Source organism: Capsicum annuum, chromosome 4, assembly GCF_002878395.1.
Source record: "Capsicum annuum cultivar UCD-10X-F1 chromosome 4, UCD10Xv1.1, whole genome shotgun sequence".
NCBI classification, from domain to species: domain Eukaryota; kingdom Viridiplantae; phylum Streptophyta; class Magnoliopsida; order Solanales; family Solanaceae; genus Capsicum; species Capsicum annuum.
The window spans coordinates 130,602,015-130,623,536 of record NC_061114.1 but is presented as its reverse complement, the minus strand read 5'-3'; the positions used below and the strand labels follow the sequence as shown (position 1 = coordinate 130,623,536).

Below are 21,522 nucleotides of genomic sequence, written 5' to 3'. Positions count from 1 at the left end.
TCCCGGTGGCGTGGCGTACATCAGATCGATTAAGGACATGTATGAATGAGCTAAGACCCAGGTGAGGACGGCGGGAGGAGATTCAGAGCATTTCCCTATCTTGGTAGGATTGCATCAGGGTTCGACTGTTAGCCTTTTTCTGTTTGCTTTGGTGATGGATGTTTTAACGCGGCGTATTCAAGGAGAGGTGCCTTGGTGCATGCTTTTTGCGGATGATGTAGTATTGATTGATGAGAAGCGGGGAGGTGTGAATGATAAATTTGAGGTTTGGAGACAAACCCTTGAGTCTAAAGGGTTCAGGTTGAGTAGGAGCAAGACAGAGTATATGGAATGCAAGTTTAATGACTTGAGGCGGAAGGACAAGGTGGTAGTTAGGTTGGATTCCCAGTGTGTGTGTAGGAGGGATAGTTTTAAGTATCTCGGGTCCATGATTCAGGGAAATGGTGAGATTGATGAGGATATATCCCACCAGATTGGGGCAGGTTGGATGAAGTGGAGGCTCGCCTCGGGAGTGTTGTGTGATAAGAAGGTGCCGCTCAAACTTAAAGGAAAATTTTACAGAGTGGCAGTCTGTCCGACCATGCTGTATGGAGCGGAGTGTTGGCCAATGAAGAACGCCCATATTCAAAAATTGAAGGTGGCGGAAATGCGGATGTTGTGTTGGATGTGTGGGCTTACTAGGAGTGCTAGGGTTAGGAATGAGACTATTCGGGAGAAGGTTAGAGTGGCTTCGGTGGAGGACAAGATGCGGGAAGTTCGGTTGCGATGGTTCAGGCATGTGAGGAGGAGGGGCACGGATGCCCCAGTTTGTAGGTGCGAGAAACTGGCTTTGGATGGTTTCAGACGGGGTAGGGGTAGGCCGAAGAAATATTGGAGGGAGGTGATTAGACGTGACATGGAGCAGTTACAGCTTACTGAGGACGTGACCCTAGATAGGAAGGTTTGGAGGATGCGGATAAGGGTAGAAGGGTAGTACTTGCGGGTGGACCGTAGTCAGCAGCTAGGAGAGCTTTGGGGTGGGGGTATGTGGGTAGGGATGCCTTTGGTTTGTTAGTATAGGGTATTACTGTGTGGGTGCCTCTTCTATATTGTGCCAACTTATTTCATTTCATATTGTATTATGAATTTGCTTATTATTCTTAGTCCTGAGCCGGGGGTCTATCAAAAATAGCCTTGCTACCTCTCTGGTGATAGTGGTATGGACTGCGTACATTTTACCCTCCCCAGACCCCACTGTGTGGGAATACACTGGGTTTGTTGTTGTTGTAGTTACATGTGCATCATATATGACCAAAAAAGACCCTAGAATATAATGTTAATCTTCTCTTTTGTTGATTCTTGGCTTTCATACTCTCTTGAAACACTCCAAACTTTTGATGTCAAGTTGAAATCCATCCATGCAATAAGTACTTTCCGAACTTGCATCATTCTCCCCTTGTTGAAAAGAATTTGACCTCGAATTCATACCTTGCAAATCATAGAGCAGAATTAGTACCTACGCCAAAAAATAATCTTCCAAATAAGTTATATACCACTCCCAAAAATACACACTTGAGTCAAAAATCATGAAATCCCATAAAATTCAACTTTTCAAACATAGTATCAAAACCAAGAATCATGAAATCCCATAACAACAACAATTATAAAAAAGGTTAAAGAAACTAATAATTCTACACATTAGAACTTTTAAGTCAAAACTGGTTTCTTCAACAACTTGGACCAAATAGTTCCTTAATTCACAATTTAATTGTACTGTTCTATCCACATGATTAAGAGAACTAACAATATCATCCACAAACCTTGATTACAAGTATGATTCCTGGAATCAAACACAAACATCAATCTCAAAACTTTTTTGTATTTCTCACTTAGTAACTCACAACATGAATCAAATAGCAACATTAAAGAATTCTCACTAATCACAACAAAGTTGCTAGTATAAAGGTCAGAGACATAGAATTTTACCTTTATGGCTTTAGAAAGTCCAAAAATAAGCACTAGCCATTCAAACAAATCATTCTTGGATTTAGAAGACAAAGATACCTCAAATCTTTTTGTAGCCCAAGAAAAATCTCCCAAATATCTTACCTTATTGTAGAATCTCTCTTGATGGTGTTTCACAAATAGATCAACAAGGTTAGTAAACTCATCAAAGAAAGAATTGTCATATTTATGTCCATAGATATTTGTGCTTCCAATAGATCATATTTACATTTCCTTCTAGAAGCATTTAAAAATTCATCTCAAATTAAATACTCAAAGGCAAGATTAGAGTAAGTAAATAAAGTGACACAAAAACTAGCATCTATCAATTTACCACTCCAATCACTTGTGCCTCCCCCATTCTTTAAAAGATTTTCTTCAATTTTAGAGGACTTTTCAACACGAGAAGTACTTCCAACAAACAATTTGGGAGTTAGCTTGCTAACATCCAAACAATTAGCAACCTCAAGCAAGCCACAAAAATCATTTTCATAAGTCATGCACTCTTTAAATTTTGGATCGTCATTTTCATCAAGTGCATATGAGACAACAAGGAATGAATCATTCAATTGAATTTCGTCAATAGTATTCACACTTTTAAACTCAATTTTCAAATTATGATCATTGTTAATCACACAATCAAGATTAGGATAACTCAAAGAATGACTCATATTATCAACACAAAAATCACTTTTCAAATTTTCTTGAATATTTTCACCAAATAAAGGATTTTCAAATATTTTGAAAATTTCATATTCTTTTGGCTCAAAAAGGATATTATCACACATTGCATGCTCCATTCCAAGTGTTCTACCACATAACATATTCATGTCCTTACAAGATGAAGAATTGCTACGATCAAACTCTCTTGCAAAGAGACATTCATCATCAATCACATTTTTAGTGTTCCTAGTAGCTAAAGAAGAAATATATTCATCTTCATCACACGAATTCAATTGAACACCATGCTTTTTCATATTTGACATAAAACTTGAAACATTTTAAGCTCACAATCAATAACAATTTTAGCTCCACAATCATATTCAACTAGTGTATGACCATCATCCATTTGTCTATTGACACAAAGTAAAGAATCATCAATCTCACTAAAAGATGGTCTAACATTAACACTTAAGTCACTATCAAGTCCATTTGAAGTAACTAAAGAGTTAAGATTAGTCTTTTTACCTTGGTGAACACTTAAAGAATCTTCTTTACCTTGATTTTCTAAAATTAAGCTCACTTGCTCACTTGAAGTAGTCCCAACTTGACTTGCTTCTTTCAATTCTTGAATTTTTTCCCATGTTGAGCCATTCTTTTTGTGTTCTTCTTCAAGAAGATCTACAAAAGAAGTGGAAACACTAGAAGAACAAGAATTCAAAGGATTAGAGTTAGAATAAGAAAACCTCTCACTCGAATAAGAAAACCTCTCACTCACTCTCTTTTGTTTTTCTACAACAACAACAACAAACCCAGTGTATTCCCACATAGTGGGCACTCTCGTGTTTTTCTATTATCTCATTTCTTTTCTCTCACTTGCTTCACTCATCTTCTTTCCTTGTGATAATTCATTCTCATTTTTCAACTTTCTTTTCTTTTGTGCTTGTAGCCACTCATTCACTTCATTCCAAATATGATCACACCACTCAAGCCTTTTACCACCCAAGGGTATTCCTTAGTCTCTTCACGGTTCTACAAGCTCAAATTATTTCAAGGTAAGCTTTCAAGTATCGATTCAGAGTAGAGTTTATGTCAATAACAAAGAAGGACAAAACACACTAACGGACAAGAAATGAATTAAACATACAATGAAACTAGAAAAAGAGAAAAGTACGAAAGAAATTGACACGAAATGAACACAAAAATAACTAAATAACACAAGTAGAACTAATACTCATGTAATCTTGCTAAAGAAATTGACATACAATATGATTTATCCATAAATCAAACAACTCAAATGTTAAGAGTTTGGAAAGAAAGATCACTCAAAACAAACTCAAAACACCGCATTCATCAAATCTATCAAGACCCAACTCAAATTAAGTTTACCCAATCAATATGGGACAATTTTAAGCATCACCCAATAGTTTTCTAAGTAAGGAATCAATTTAAACTTCAAAGTTTCACTAAAATTTGCACAAGAAAAATACCCAATTTTTGAATCCAAAATTGACCCTAAATTCATCCTTAGATCCCAAAATTGGAACCTAATAAAGTTTACCCATGAGAGAAACAACTTAAATCCAAAAGATGGGACTAAAATTTGTATTAAGAGCTCAAAAATTCAAATTTTCGCACTTTAGAAAGTGCTGAAATTTCAGCTGCGAAAATGGGGCAAAATCAACTCCAAATCAACTTTAAATGCTCCCAGATTTGATATTCAAACACTTTGAACTATTCCCAACAAAACCCACTTGAAAATTTCTCCAATTTTCAGTTCGATTGTTTTTCCCCAATTTTTTTTTCTTGAATTTTTAATGATACAAACCAAGAATTAAGTATTGTAGAAACAATTTTTTAGCCTTGCTCAGATACCAATTGATGTAAAACAAGTTACAAGATATATAGATTCAAGAGATAATCAAGAAGTTTGGGGGAGATAGGGAAGAAAGAAAGAATAATCCCACAATTGAAGTAGAGATGAACAAATGCAGATTTGTAATTCTCTAATTTGAACAAATAATTACATGATTAATTCGGGGGGAGGGAATTGAACACATACATGAATAATCTTACCAAAATATATTCAAGAGAGATCCAATGTAGAGACAAAGGGATAAACCCATAAACTCACCCAAGAGTGTTCAATCTAAAAATACCATTTATCTTATTCTATTTATAGTGCTAGGGTTAGCTAAGATAGAAAAAGACGTAAACACTCTTAGTTACTTGTGCATCATAGACGACCAAAAAAGATCCTGAATATAATGTTAATCTTCTCTTGTGTTGATTCTTGGCTTTCATACTCTCTTGAAACACTCCTAACTTTTGATGTCAAGTTGAAATCCATTCTTGCAATAAGTACTTTCCAAACTTGCATCAACCTCGACCTACATTTTTCGTTGTTTTCACTGGCTGATGCCTCACTTTACCTAGCTATTTTTGCTTTTCCTTAAAAATAAATATTATTACTTCCTGCCACAAGAGAGTGCTATAAGATATATAAGGGGAAGCATCACTACTTGCTCCAAAAAAAAAAAAAAAAGTAAAGAAACATATCTTTATTTAATGCTAATTACAGATTCATATTCTCTTTCTGTAAGCACATTGACTTCCTGTTACTTCCATGGCTGTCTTTCTTCAGCCATTAATCTATTTTATGTATTTATTTGGGGAAAAATACTTAGAGCTATACAGCTAATACTAAAATGAGTGAAAGTAGTTTAACAGTGAAGAATTTTGGAAAATCTTTTAACTTCAAGAATTCTTTCAACCAAATTGCTTGGAACCTTAGTTTGTCGAAATTGACTACCTAACAACCATGACAAGGAGCCTGAAGAGTTGGTAGAAGACCCTGAAGTAAACAACACAATTATCTCATTACAAGTCCTCAAAGGGTCAAAGACGTAGAGTGAAAGAAAGGGACAAGGTCAGTTGGTGCTCAAAGCACAAATATAGAGTGAGATCATTAATGAAGAAAGGCGAATAATAAAAAGAAGATAAAAGATGTATATAAATATGGTCAAGACTCGAGAATATTAAGCATTTTATCAAAGGTGAAAAGACGAAAAGTTCTATTGGGTTTTTATGCGAAACGCAAAGCACTTGCCTTAAGAAAGAAACGCTATAATGAAGAGAGAGAGGGCATATATATATATATACATGTATTGTAGTTCAGCTTACAGAGAATATGACTCTAGATAGGAAGATGTGAAGGAAGCGGATTAAGGTAGAGGGCAAGTTCGTTGGAGTTAGTCTTAGCTAGTAGATAGGGATGCTTTGTTGTAGCCATGCTAGTAGTTGTAGTGCTATGCGCGTGTCTTGGAGTTTTTGTTCTTGGGGTTTGGTTGCTTTTGGTTAGATAATGTATAGTACTACTTTGTGGGTGTGTTATTTCATCATGTTTTATGTTTTGTTACGTCTTTGTATACCGTCTTTTTCTATCCTGAGACGGGGGTCTATTGGAAACAGCCTCTTGTTGGTTTTCAGCTTTGAAATTGGAGAAATAACAGAGAAAGAGTTGGAGAAAAATAAAATACAGCAATAGTATTTTCAAAGGAAATTATTTTATTAATAACTCAAAACATGTATTTATAGCTAAATTTCTAACTACACTCCAATTTAAATTGGGATAACTAATTTCTATTCAAATAATTAAGGAACAACTAATTCCTAAGTCACATAGGACTCTAATAATTAAAAGCTACTAAAAATATCTATTCCTACTTTATTTCTGAGACATTTTCAACACTCCTCCTTGGATCAGAAATTGTCTCGGCTTCGGCTGAATTTGACCTCTTGAATAATTCTGTTAATTCATCTTTGTTCTTGCATGGCTTATGTGCATCCTATTGGATTAAAATATGAAACTTTTGTCTCTCATGTCAACTTGTAAAATCTCATGATTAGTAGAATCAAAGATTCGACAATATTTGTCTCCAAATAATAATTTAAATCCTTCTTCCATTAGCTGGCCAACACTTAACAAACTTTTGTCAATATCGAGCACGTAAAGGACATTTGAAATTATTTTTGTACCTGAAACTGTTTTAATTGCAACATTCCCTTTTTTTTCTGCAGGAATATAGTCACCATTCCCAATTCTGATTTTCTTATTTTTCAAAGGCAAAAACTCTTTAAAAAGAGTTTTGTCATATGTCATGTGGTTTGTACAACCACTATCAATCATCCAAAAATCAGATTTCTTGGTTGAAGATGTTGCCACAAATAAGTGATCTTCATCTTCTTTGGTGACTTGGGCTTCTGCTTCATATTTTTGAGATTTGTTTTTGCAAATCACAGCTTCATGGCCAAGTTGATTACAAATCTTGCATTGTGCATCTGGTCTCTTCCAACATTTAAATAGAGGATGACCTATTTTGCCACAGTGTTGGCAAGGTGGGTAATTTTTTCTTGAATTATTACCCTAGCTTTGAGTCTTGTGGTTGGCTGCCAAAGCTCCTTCAACCATACCATCTTGCCTCATAAGCCTTCTTTGCTCTTGCGCCTGCAACGTATTTAACAATTCTGCCAAGGAAATCTTGGACAGATCTTTTGTGTTTTCCAAGGTAGTTATTGATACTTCGTATCTTTCAGGCACTGTAACAAGAATTTTTTCAACAAATCTTGAATCTTTAAATTTTGTGCCAAGCAATCTTACCTTGTTAACAATGTCAAGAAGATGGTCTGAGTTCTTTGACGGTCTCAGATTCCTTCATCTTTTGCAATTCGAATTCCCTTATTAGATTCAACACCTTCATGCCTCGTATTCTTTCATCTCCTGTATATTCTTCCTTCAGATAATCCCAAATTTCTTTTGCTGATTTAAAGGCCATAATTCTCACGAAAATTGTTGGAGAAACACTAGCAAACAAAGTCGCGGAGAAACACTAGCAAACAAAGTCACTTTTGCTTTTGATTTTCTTTTCCTTTTGACTTTTGACTTTTGATCTGGGTTACCGTGGGATTATCGGGCAGTAGAAGAACCTCATAATCGTCATCCACGGCCTCCCAGAGATCTAAGGCCTCAAGATAAGTCTCCATTCTTACAGCCCAAAGATGGTAATTCTCACCATCAAAGATAGGAGCTATTTGGAAAAAGTTGCTTTCAGAATTCATCTCTCACAAATCCGTCAAGAAACTGGCGCTTGATATCAATTGTTGGTTTTTAGCTTTGAAATTGGAGAAATAACAGAGAAAAAGTTGGAGAAAAATAAAATACGGCAATAGTATTGTCAAAGGGAATTATTTTATTAATAACTCAAAACATGTATTTATAGCTAAATTTCTAACTACACTCCAATTTAAATTGGGATAACTAATTCCTATTCAAATAATAAAGGGACAACTAATTCCTAAGTCACATAGGACTCTAATAATTAAAAACTATTAAAAATATCTATTCCTACTTTATTTCTGAGACATATTTTCAACACCTTTCTACTTTTTTTGAGGTAGTGGTATCAATGGACTGCATACACTTTACCCTCCCTAGACCCCACTCTATGGGAACACACTGGGTATGATGTTTTTATTGTTGTAGTTCAAGCATCAGAATGATAACCAGACCCAAACAACAATTAGCTTGACTAACTAAAATGAATGAGTGAAATATTTGTTTTTTAGTGTAAGTCTCTTCAAGAAAGCTTATAGCAAAAAGGCGTATGCCTTAGTGCCTTGAGGCCTGTACCGAACTGCCCCATAAGGCACGAATAACTATTTGCACCTAGCTTCAAGGCTTAAGTGTCTGTAAGCGATCCGTTGACAATGCTGAAGTCGTGGACATTTACAGCAAATTGTGTTCAATTGGTTTCCCCTGTTCTATGGCGATTATTCATTGTCTTTTTTTTTTGTGTTTCTTTTTCCTTTCTCCATTCTCAGTCATGGTTCTTCTGATCTGACTCTATAACTTGGGTTGCATGTTTCATTGTTTTGTTTTACTTAATTCCTTTACAATCTGATCTGTATGCATTACATTTTGAAACATATCCTATTAGGGTTTTCTCTTTCAAGATTCTCATGCACTATTGCCTGTGTAAATATTTCTTCTTCCTTGTGGCTGTTATGAAATCCTATTTCCATGACCCCAACTTATTTTTGAACTGGAGGGTAAACATTTGGCTAATCAATAGTGGATTGATTAGTATTACCATTTCAACAACAACAACAAACTCAGTGTATTCCCACATAATGGGATCTGGGAAGGTAAAATGTCAGTCTATACCACTACCTCCGAAGAAGTAGAGAAGCTGTTTTCGATAGACCCCCGGCTCAAGACAAAGGACAGTAAACGAAGTCGTAATAAAACATGAAACAAGATGAAATAACAGAAAAAAGACATCCACCAAGTAATACTATACACTAACAAACCAAAGACACCTACCACACCCAAACCCTCATAACTAGAAGCTCCAACCTATGGACACAACCCTAAGACTACTAGCCCGGCTACACCAAAGCACTCCTAACTACTGGCTACGACTCACCCACTAGCCCTCTAACCTAATTCGTGTCCTCCATACCTTCATATCTAGGGTCATGTCCTCAGTAAGCTGTAACTGCCCCATGTTACGTCTAATCACATCCCTCCAGTATTTCTTTGGCCTACCTCTACCCCGTCTGAAACCATCCCAAGCTAATCTCTCACACCTATGAACTGGGGCATCCGTGCCCCTCCTTATCACATGCCCAAACCATCTCAGTCTCACTTCCCGTATCTTGTCTTCTACCAAAGCCACTCCCACCTTTTCTCGAATAGTCTTATTCCTGACTCTATCTCCCCTAGTGAGTCCACACATCCAACTCAACATCCTCATTTTCGTCACCTTCAACTTTTGAATGTGGGAGTTCTTGACTGGCCAACATTGCGCTCCATACATGGCCGGACGAACTGCCACTCTGTAGAATTTGCCTTTAAGCTTGAGAGACACCTTCTTATTACACAACACTCCCGAGGCGAGCCTCCACTTCATCCATCTTGCCCCAATACGGTGAGAGACATTTTCGTCAATCTCTCCATTCCCTTGAATCATAGACCCAAGATACTTAAAACTATCCCTCTTACAACCAACCTGGGAATCCAACCTCACTACCACCTTATCCTCCTGCCTCAAGTCATTAAACTTGCATTCCATGTATTCCGTCTTGGTCCTACTCAACCTTAACCCTTTAGACTCAAGGGTTTGTTTCCAAACCTCCAATTTATCCCCCCGTCTCATCAATACGCCGTGTCAACACATCCAACACAAAGGCAAATAAAAATGGGCTAAGAGTCTAGACTCTTTCCCTGGTGCAACCTTGTCAAGACCGGAAAATGCTCTGAATCTCCTCCCGCTGTCCTCACCTGAGTCTTCGCTCTATTATACATGTCGTTAATCGATCTGCTGTACGCGAATCCCCATTGTTATCCATTCTCAATAAGACTGAGCACTGCCTTCTTAAATGCGGCATTAATCAGTCCCTCACTGCTTTGATGCCCAGGAGATTCCAGCATTGCGTTGTGCATTATTACAAATTTATTTTCGTGCTTGTACTGCCGGCAATATTTCCATTGTCCCAGTTATATGCAGGTTTTATCCTCTTTTCTCATGGTTACCACCTCCGCAACATTAGTTCCTTTTCTGCGATCACTATTTTAGACACATTTCTGCAACTTTGGCTGATATGTGTTGGGTTTTTAAGGAGTTCCCCATCCACCAAATTTTCTTGCATCACTTAAAGAACTTCAAAGATACTCTGAAAAACGTTTTGTCCGTGCATTTCTAGTGTCTCAGGTTTCTACCACTAACAATTTTATACTCTGTAATTAACTTATTTTCTGTTCCACAGCTTGTTTTAGAAGGAATACGGGCAAGACAGCAGCGGGATTGTTTGTCCTGGGAAAGTCAAATCACAGAGAGAGCAGTTGAAGATGCCAATACAATGGTCAATTCCTATGAAACGAAAGCTGCCAAAATTGATGATCAGGTAATTGGAGATCTTCTCTGAAGTGCCAAATGTTTATGATTCTCCACATACTTAAAGTGTGTGTATTTCCTTTTAGTTGAGGGGATGCTCAGACTTGGTCCAGAAACTTGCAGAAGATAGGGCTCAGAACTCTCTTGCTTTAGAGAACACCCAAAAACGGTTGTTAGATGTAAGAAAATCTTCCCAGCAATTGCGGGAGACACTGGAAGAATTGCAATCCAAGATTGACAAAAGTCGAGTTGATCTTGCACAGTTGCAGATAGAACTAGAGAAAGAAAGGTATTGGAAGGTTAACTTTTGTCTGTATGCCAGTATAAATTTAGTTAAACCAATACTCTCATCCGTTCCTTTATTATCTGGCCTTCACTTTACTTGTCTAGGTTTGAGAGAAAAAGAGCAGAGGAGGATGTAGAAGCTATGAGGAGAAAGATTTTACGTTTGAGATCATATATCGAAGGGTCATCTGTTATTGAGAAGCTTCAGCAGAAACTAAGGGAATACAAGGAAATACTCAATTGTAGAATTTGCTTTGATAGGCGAAAAGAGGTTGGACCAACTGATCTTTTCCTTATTTATTTTGTCGATCAACATTAGTTTGGTGAAGTTGAAAGTACCTATAAAATGTCTCATCTGATGTACGATCCACTGTTGCAAGTTTGTGATTCTGGCAGCAGATGGATAGAAAATATTATCCGTTCTTACTGTAGATTGGTTATTGAGATAATAGTATGGCGCTATCCAAGAGATTCGTCAGTGATGAGATCCATGGTTCTGAATTTGGGAAACAACCAGTACCGGGACTGAATAGTACCTCCTTTTAAAATAAATAGTACATCTAACCAAACATGTGATAACCAACAGGCTAACTACAACATAGATATTAAATTTGTTACGATCTCGTCTGATATGGATAAGCAAAGTGATGCTTCCACCATTTTGTGAGATTCTGAGAGCAACTTATTACAGTGATTGGTTCTATTTTTTTCGTGGTAGTAATAGAACTAGTATTCTCCAATTTTTTTTTTTTTTGATGACGACGGTGTCCAGGTCGGTTTGTGCATGTACTGGGTAACCTTTCCTATTAAGATTAATTATGGTTTAGGCAGATGAGAAGAAAGCACCCCTTGTTTTTGTGTTCTTTTGTCTGTTGGGCTTTAATCCGCTTCATTTGCACCCACTTCATTGACCGCCAGGCCACACCCGTGGATGCAACGAATTTTATCCAAACATGTAATTCTCTCCTCAGAGTAAAGAATTTAGCTTCGCTAGACTCTTTATCTGATACATGTATTATTCTGAGAACTAAGATTTCTTTATTACATTACAGGTTGTCCTGGCGAAATGTTACCATCTCTTTTGTAATCCGTGTATCCAAAAAATTTTAGAGAGTCGTCACCGCAAATGCCCTGTTTGCTCTGCAAGTTTTGGAGCAAATGATGTGAAGGCTGTTTATATCTGACCAAAAGCATGAGAATGTTTACGTCTTTCTTTATGTTACTGTTGTCATTTGTGAAGCAAGATTGTCGTCCACTGATGGTCTGGGCATATTTATGACAAGCAACTAAAATAACATAAAAAGGAAAATTTTTCTGTTGGTTGAAAGTTGATGGTCTGCATGGATTTGCTGGTGCTAGTCCGAAGGTTATTGATTTTGTTATTTTCTTGCTGGTGCTAGTCCAAGGTTATTGATTTTGTGAATTTTCCTTTTGTTTAAGTGGAAGCACTAAGTTCGCATCTTTGGTTACTGAGTGCTATTGTAGATGGCCATGTTATCGTCTACCCAATGCCTCAAATAGAGCTTGCTCACCCCGTTGTAGCCCTCTCCGTACCTTCTCCTTTTTATATAATGTTATTTTTCCATAGTTACTGCCTGAATAATTATGTAGTTCCAACTCTTTTAAGAAAATTAGCTCCGGTCAGTAGTGACATGTTCTACCTTTAAATTAGCAAACCCAACTGCAAGACGCAGCGTTAAGTACACTACTAGTGGAGACTTTTGCTCAGGACTTCAGAAATTTTGAAAAATATTTTTAAGAAGCTTCTTGGAAATAAAGAAAATGACTTCCTTAGGGGAAACAATTGACATTGTTATCTCCCACCCTCACATCCCCAGCACCACTGCCAAATCCACCCATCCCGCTCAACTGCACCCGTGCCCCAACCCACCGCCCTTCACCTTCTCCCACCTCGATACCCATCACTTCATCTCAATTCATTCATATATTTGTGTTAGATATAATGTTTTTAGGATATTATCTTTTACTTGCATAAGAAAAAAAGGGTAAAAAATTACATGTTTGAAAATATTTTCACCAAGGAAAACATTTTCCTCTGCATACGGAACAAATGCTTAAATCTTTTTCTTTTCAATTGCTTACCATGGCCTTGTGTGATCAGAAAAAATAATGAGAGATCCCAGAAACAGCAGCTTGAAAAGATGTTTTTTGGGTGAAAACCACAATTGCAACTTTTAGCTAAGGAAAAAAATTGAAATATACATTTCTTGATGGTATATTGTAAGTCATAGCAATAATTCTTAAATTGTAGCTAATAGCAGCTTTTAAAACCACCCAAAAAAGAAGAAAAAATTCAATAGCAGTGTTACAACAAAAAGAATAGAATATCAGTCATCTCCAAACAATTACCTTACTCTTTCACAATTAAAGCAAATTCTTCTATTATTCATTCGAGTTTTACTTCATTTATGTTTATCAAATCAGAATTAAGATCGGAAGGCAACTCAAATTCTCTCAAATTATTGATCTTATTCGTCGGAATTTTTTCATTAAAATATAGATTTACTCATTTAAATTGCAATGGATCGTTGTTTCATATTCCATAAAATGATTGATCTTATTTGTAGATTTAGTTGACTCCATATAATAATCATTTTCACTTTGAAATTTTGTTGTATATATAAATTGGTTGATTTACCATTTTCGTACACTTTTTACATACACTATTTTTAGATACGAAATGTATATAGATATTGATTTCGTACTAATAAGTTAAGCTATTTGGTGGATTCGATATGATTTCACCATTTTTTATACATTAAAAATTGATTTATATATTTTTGTAAATTGATTTATCATTTTCACACACCTTTTTGTGTGTATAAACTGATTTATCTTTTACATACAATTTTTTTTAGTGTGTGTATGAAATGTGTAGACAAATTGATTTTATACTGGTAAGTTTACCATGCGTGAATTTTATTTAATTTATCATTTTCATACATAGAAAATAAATTTTAATATTATAATGTCGCTATCCACATCAGGTCGTCAGTCAAAAACGAAAAGTGAAAGAGTTGTATATAAAATTGGGAGAGAAATTTCAACACAAATTCAAATGAAATAAGATATAAAGATAAAAAATTCATAAATTAAAATTGCAAAATCCAAAAATCTAATGAGATTATACTTGATTTGTATATTCCGAAATATGAGAAAAGATGGAGTGGAGTAAAGAGAGCAGTAAAAAAATAAAATACGGAGAGAAGTAAATAATAAAAAAGTAAAAAGAGGATAAAAATCTGATTGAAAAGGAGTCAAATACCCACTTTTTACTCTTCTAAAGAATATAAATACATGTTAATTTATGACAAAAAATTGACAATATAAAAAATAAAATTATTAATATAATTTGTCAAATCTGCTATGACTTGTAATTAAAAATATAATTTAATAATTATAAAAAAAATATAATTATAATTTACTGCTAAGTTTACTATTTGTGTGATTTTACTGATAAGTTTACCATTTGTGTGAATTTTATTTAATTTATCATTTTCATACATAGAAAATAAATTTTAATATTATACTGTCGCTATCCACATCAGGTCGTCAGTCAAAAATGAAAAGTGAAAGAGTTTTATGGCAAAATGGCTTGACTGACCCTTGTACTATGTTTTGTAATGTGAATACTCTTATTAACATGTTTATCATTTGGACCCTTGAACTCACTAAAAAGCAACATTTTAAACACTTTTTTGGTGAGTGTAACACACTCGCCCCACGTTAGCTTCCATGTCAGCTTTTCTGTCATTTTGAATACTACATTAAATTTCACATCATTTTTAAAATGCCACATAAGAAATTCAATATTAAAAAAATAAAAAGTTTAAATTGAGAATTAAAGAAAAAATAAAAATTAAAAGGCTCTCTCTTCTCCATCTTCCATTTTCTCCATCACTCCACTCTCTCTTCAAATTCAAATCAGGCTTGGGATAATTTGATGGGGCTTTTGTGAAATTGAACTTTTCTAGGTCATTTTCAATCGAATTCAATTGCCCCAATTGATTTATGTTCATCGGAATAGCTTCGTCGGTTAAATTCACCAACACAGAATCCTCCATAGATACCACACACAAGACACAATACAGTACACACCACACACACAAGCTGCTACACAAACATACATAAAAAAAGAGAAAAATCAGAAAGATCGAGAGAGAAATAGAACAGAGAGAGAGGAATTGAGTAAAAAAAAAGAGTTGGTTGGAGAAAAATAGAGAAAGAGTAATCAGAAAAGAGTGATAATTAATGAAAATAGTGAGAAAAATAGAGTGAAAAAAAGGAAAAAACAGTAGTCTAGACTACTCAAATTTTCCGTTGAAATATCACCAGAAATGCCATCTTAACTAGCGATCAAACGACCCCCCTGTTGTCGACTCCGGTGATAGTTCGCCGGAAATCAATTACCCCCCGTCCCTGCACCAGGAAACAATCAACATTTCTTGTTTTTGTTTAAGGGGTTGTAATGAATTAATGAAACTTCATCTGGGGTTTCTCCAATTTCTAAAATTCTTTAGGATTACACGATTCTTGAATTGAGTTTTGAAAATTTACTTTTAATGTAGTAGTGGAACTCCATTTGATTTTTTTGAATTTTGAAATTCTTAGGCTTTTTTCTATGAATTTTGGTTGATTTACACGATTCTGTGAACTGGGTTTGAATCTTGATTGTAAAGATTGAAACTTTATATGATTTTAGAGCTAGGTTTCAAATTTTGTTTATGAAAGGTTGAAACTTTAGATGATTTTGGCGCTGGGGTTTGAATCTTGTTTATCAAATGGTTGAAACTCTATCTGATTTTGGAGTTGGATTTCAAATCTTGTTCGTGAAAGGTTGAAACTTTAGATGATTTTGGAATTCTAAGAATCAAAATAGGAAATTTATTGCAGGAAGAGGAGGTGAAGATGAGGAATAGAGGAGAAAAGGGAAGGAGGGGTTCTTTAAGGTTAAGGTTGAAACTGTAGATGATTTTGGAATTCTAAGAATAAAAAAAGGGAATTTGTTGGCGGAAGAGGAAGTGAAGACGAGGAATAGAGGAGAAAAGGGGAGGAGGGGTTCTTTTTTATTTTTATAAAAATTATTTTAATATAAAATTTATCAAAAAATGACCCTCACTCGCACCTCACACGCGTGTAATCACACACTTTGTCCTAATCAACCGATTTGTGCCACATAGGCTTGGTCAACGGTCAGATTGGTTCAAAATATTTTATTTTGATGAGTTAAGGGGTTCAGATGAAAAATGTATAAGTAGAAGTATCCACATTACAAAACAGACATAGTACAAGGGTCCATCGAGCTATTTTATCTAAAATTGGGAGAGAAATTTCAACACAAATTCAAATGAAATAAGATAAGACAAAAAATTCATAAATTAAAATTGCAAAATCCAAAAATCTAATGGAGATTATACTTGATTTGTATATTCCTAAATATGAGAAAAGACGGAGTGGAGTAAAGAGAGAATAAAAAGATAAAATACGGAGAGAAGTAGATAAATAAAAAAGTAAAAAGAGGATAAAAATTTGATTAAAAAGGAGTCAAATACCCAGTTTTTACTCTTCTAATGAATATAATTATTTTAATATAAAATTGATCAAAAATGATCCTCACTCGCACCCCACACGCATGTAATCACGCACTTTGTCCTAATCAACCGATTTGTGCCTCATAGGCTTAGTCAACAGTTAGAGTGGTTCAAAATATTTTATTTTGATGAGTTAAGGGGTTCAGATGACCAATGTATAAGTAGGAGTATCCACATTACAAAACAGACATAGTACAAGGGTCTATCGAGCTATTTTATCTAAAACTGGGAGAAAAATTTCAACACAAATTCAAATGAAATAAGATAAAATAAAAAATTCATAAATTAAAATTGCAAAATCCAAAAATCTAATGGAGATTATACTTTATTTGTATATTCCTAAATATGAGAAAAGACGGAGTGGAGTAAACAGAGAAATAAAAAGATAAAATACGGAGAGAAGTAGATAAATAAAAAAAGTAAAAAGAGGATAAAAATCTGATTAAAAAGGAGTCAAATACCCACTTTTTACTCTTCTAATGAATATAAATCAACGTTAATTTATGACAAAAAATTAACAATATAAAAAATAAAATTATTAATATAATTTATCAAATCTGTTACGACTTGCAATTAAAAATACAATTTAATAATTATAAAAAATATAATTATAATTTACAATAAACAATCTAAAAGTATATATAACATAATTTTCACTTCTTAAAATTACCCATGAAGTATATTGAAAAAGCTGTCCAAACGTGAATAGTTGGATGGAGGTAGGTAGACACTTTAATGTTGCCTAAGAATGTTAATAGAGAATTGTTATTATGTAAGTCTATTTGTTTTGACTTGTATCAAAGTAGCATTTTATTCGAAGCCACAATCAAAGCATGTAAGCTTTATGTTTTTCATGCAAGCTTTATGTTTTTAAGTGTTTCGGTTGAAATATTGCCAAACAAACTCTCATTTAAACTGCTTCGGTTGAAATATTGCCAAACAAACTCTCATTCAAGCTGTCTCACCGTATAATCTCAGTAATTGTGTAAAATGTTATTACTAAGGTAATAGATTGGGTATTTTTAGCTTGTAAAAGTTACATAAATTTCAACCAGGGGAGGATCTATATAGTAGCTTGAAGGTGCCACGACACCCGGATTTCTCGGTAGAAACTCTCTCTCTATAGGTATATATATGTCAGATTTAGTATAGGTTTATAGAATGACACCCGAAATAACAAGTGGGATATAGTGCAGATGGCAAAGGGCCTAACATTTTCTTCTGAAGTCATGAGTTCGACTCTTGCATTTGACGGTATTTTGCACAATTGTTGAGTTCGACTCCAGCATTTCCGAAGTCACAAGTTTGACTCTGGCATTTGACGATATTTTGCACAATTGTTGAGTTCGACTCTGGCATTTGACAATATTTTGCACAATTATTTTAGAAGACATTTCAAAATGTTTCAAAAAACATTGTGACTCCTTGAATTTGAACCCTAGACATCTTTCTTTATAAGCATTAAAAAATACTAGTGAGCCAAGACTAGTACTTTGACAAATAATCAATATGTGGTTTCTTAATCCATTTATTTTTCAACTTATTTTTTCAAAAGCACCTTTTACATTGTTGATGAGAAATATCTTTTTAATTAATAAATATTAAAAACACTTTGGAGCAATAATTAGTGTTAATCAAGTATGTTTAAGTGTATTTTTCTCAAAAATATTTTCTAGGGAAAAAAATTATTTTTTTAATTTCTGAAAATTGTATTTGTTACTCTCCAAAACACTTATTTTTTCTTAAAAAAAACTTGGTCAAACATCTCTTTTTTTTTTAGAAATAAGAATTTTTAGGAGCAACGGGCTATTAGTCTTTTCTTCTACGTAAATATGGTGCTACTGTTCATAGGACGTGGCACCCGAAACCTCAATATCCTAGATCCGCCTCTAATTTCAACCCTTTTAAAACTAATTATTTCCTATCTCAATTTTAATCAAAATTACTTTAAATTTCAAATTTTGTCCATCCGAATACAACACTTAACACTAGATGCATCATTGTCATCGATACATTAGTAACTACTTAAGCGAGATAAAAAATAATAATAAAAATCTCTTCATCAGTGGAGTAAATCACCCATCAGTCATTTTAACGTCTTCTGAGTGTCCCAGATAATGCATAATCAATTCAAAATTCAAATTTGAATAACTGGATCACGTAGTTCGTTTCAAAAATATGTTTCTTTTTCTTTTTTTCAAGTTCGAATATTTTTTTCTGGTATTTGATTGTTGGATATCAAGTACGAAGGATACAAAAGTGATAAGATTGTATTAGAGAGAATTTTTTGTATATGAATTTGATTTCAGCGATCGCAACTGAATTGAAAATTGATGAATTCAGAAAAAAATTAACATCTGATACGTTGTAGAAGGTAATTCATCACCAATGGTGATTCATAAGATACAACCCTTTACGTGTAATGCATCAAAAATTATAATTTTTTGTGTATATCAGTAAAATAAAACTCATCCCGATACATAATTCTTATGTATCCACAGAAGAAGCAGAGACGGTTCAAGCATATTGGTGGCAGAGGCGGATCTACGTTGGGGTGAGGGGGTTAACCCCCTCAACCGAAAAATTACTTTATGTATATAAGGTCAAAGTTGAAGTACAAGGACATAAAGCTTTTAATGAACCCCCTTAATAAAATAGAAAGTTGCAGCTTAGTGGCACAGGGGGTTCATTTTGAGACCCACATCGTGGGTTCGAACCTCACTTGCATCTCTTTTGGTAATTCTTTAAAATCTTTTCCACTTCTCAATTTTTTCCTATTTAATTCCCAATTGGGCTATGCCTGTTTCCCGTTGGCAACTGGCCTGAATAACAGAAAAATTACTATATGTGTATTTATTATATATTTTTAAAAAAATTACTCCCCCCGTTTAAAAAAGAATGATCTAGTTTGACTTGGCACGGAGTTTAAGAAAATAAAGAAGACTTTTGAATCTTATGATGTTAAATTAAAAATATGTCAAATGTACCAAAATGCCCTTCAATCTTGTGGTCTTAAACATGCCACGTGGAAAGTTAAAATTAAAAAGTTGCTAAAAAAGAAAATGAGTCATTCTTTTTGAAACGGACTAAAAAGAAAGTAGATCATTCTTTTTGAAATAGAAGGAGTATTTATTTATTAATTTCCAAGTATTTGGGCATTCAACTTTTTCTTTTTCGATACTCTCAATACTAGTTTAAAGTCATAGCTAAAATTATATAATTTTCAAATTAATTCTCAACCCCCTTCCCTCCCCCAAATAAATAAACAAATAAAAAATACGATGCATATATATATTTTTTTTACGTTATGTGTTACGTTTGTTCAAAATAACTTCATATATTTGACTAGTTTTACATAACATACAAAAATTTTGCTTTGTCAACGTTTACAGATTATTTTATCGAATTATATAGCTCGTTCTTTTAAAATATATTTTATTATTCAACATATTAATATTGATATTATTCAGTCTTTTTTATTTTGTACTAAATATATATTATAATATAAATAATTCAATGCTTACACTTTTCAAGAACTTTTTTTGTGTGTGTGAGGGTATTAATTTGAAAGAAAAAAAATTAAAATAAAATAAAACTATAAAGTGAAAGAAATAAAAGATTATTATTTTTTATGAAGGTTCGCAAAGTAAAACTTGAAAGTAATCTTAAAAGGAAATGATAAGGCAAGTTAAAATTTAGCGAGTGTTCACTTTGTTTTTGTAATGTACTTTTTATATATGCTTGCTTCTTTATATGTCGAACTCCTAACAAAAATTCTGGATCCGCCACTTATTGGTGGCCTAAGGGAAAATAAAAAGTAGGCCTTATATTTTTAAGAAAAAATAATTTTTTTTTTACCTACTCTATTTTCAAAATTATATAATCGATTTTTTCTAATTATTCCCTTTTAAGTGATAATATAATTAATGTATTTAATCTTTCTTGAAACATAATACTCTATATATATGAACTTGTAATAATTCTTTCCTTTTATATAATTTTTTTTTTAAAATTCATAATATATTATCGTAAAAAATGAGGCCTCTCAAATTTGGGGCCTAAGGCGGCCGCCTATTTTTTTTGTAAAGTAGAGCCGCCCCTGGGAAGAAGAGGTGGCAGGGTGGTGGTTTTCTAGCGGGTTGCTGGTCGCTGGTGTTCATGATGAATTTCAATTAAGGAATTATGAATTGAGTCTGAAGGGAGTATTAATTTGGTGAAGAATTGGTTGCTGTCGTGTGTTAGAGAAGCGAATGGAATGGAGGAGAATGTTGTAATGGAGTGTTAATAACCTATGAATTTTTGTGTGAATGGAGAAGTTTGTTTTCTGGAAAATTCTTGAAGAAGGAGGAGGTTAGACGTGAATGGAGTATTAAATTGGTGGAGAGAATTTTTAGTTGAGATTTGTAGGTGAGAGTGATGTATCTGAAATTTTAAGGGAGAAGTTAAATCAGAAATTTAAGTAATTAACCAAAAAGAGTTGGAATTTTAAGCAATTAAGGTAAGTTAATTTATGATATTAAGTATTTTTTCCATAGTTCATCCTACCTGCTTTGTTGTGGTTATCTAAGCTTGCATCTTTTGAGGGGTTACTCGTGTATTAAAATTGCATAACTAGTACCATATTTGGTTGAGTTTTAGTTGCTATGTATAAAATCCGATACATAAGTACATTATTTGGTTATTAGTTTACAGTTTCACATAACTAATACATGTATAAGTTATGAGGGAATTTATGTATTATCTTGATTATGTTTGGCATGGAGGAAAAAAAAAAGTTTCAAATTTTTGTTCATGTTCTTGATCAAATTTTTTGAAAAACATTTTTTTTAAAGAAAAACTAGTTCCTTAAAAACGAGGGAAGTGACTTTTCTAGTATGAAAAATAAGTTTCTCAAGTAGCATTTCCATTCGTCACACCTTATTTTTGCACTCACTCTTGTAGTGGTAGTCTTCATCTCCATCACCCCAAACCTTTACCCCTCCTTCCGCCTCCCACCGTAATTTTCTGGCTTATAGGATAATACTAGT

At 33.9% G+C, this 21,522-nt stretch overlaps 1 protein-coding gene across 1 annotated transcript in view; it reads left to right on the top strand.

The window, feature by feature from the left end:
• LOC107867923 (E3 ubiquitin-protein ligase BRE1-like 1) overlaps nt 1-12,241 on the top strand; it is a 33,407-nt gene extending 21,166 nt beyond the window's left edge. The window contains exons 16-19 of the mRNA XM_016714417.2: nt 10,471-10,608; nt 10,685-10,887; nt 10,989-11,154; nt 11,936-12,241. Coding sequence (XP_016569903.1) covers nt 10,471-10,608; nt 10,685-10,887; nt 10,989-11,154; nt 11,936-12,067 — 639 coding nt within the window. The 3' untranslated portion in view covers nt 12,068-12,241. The remainder of the gene's footprint in view (nt 1-10,470; nt 10,609-10,684; nt 10,888-10,988; nt 11,155-11,935) is intronic.
• The last annotated feature ends 9,281 nt before the right edge of the window (nt 12,242-21,522 follow it).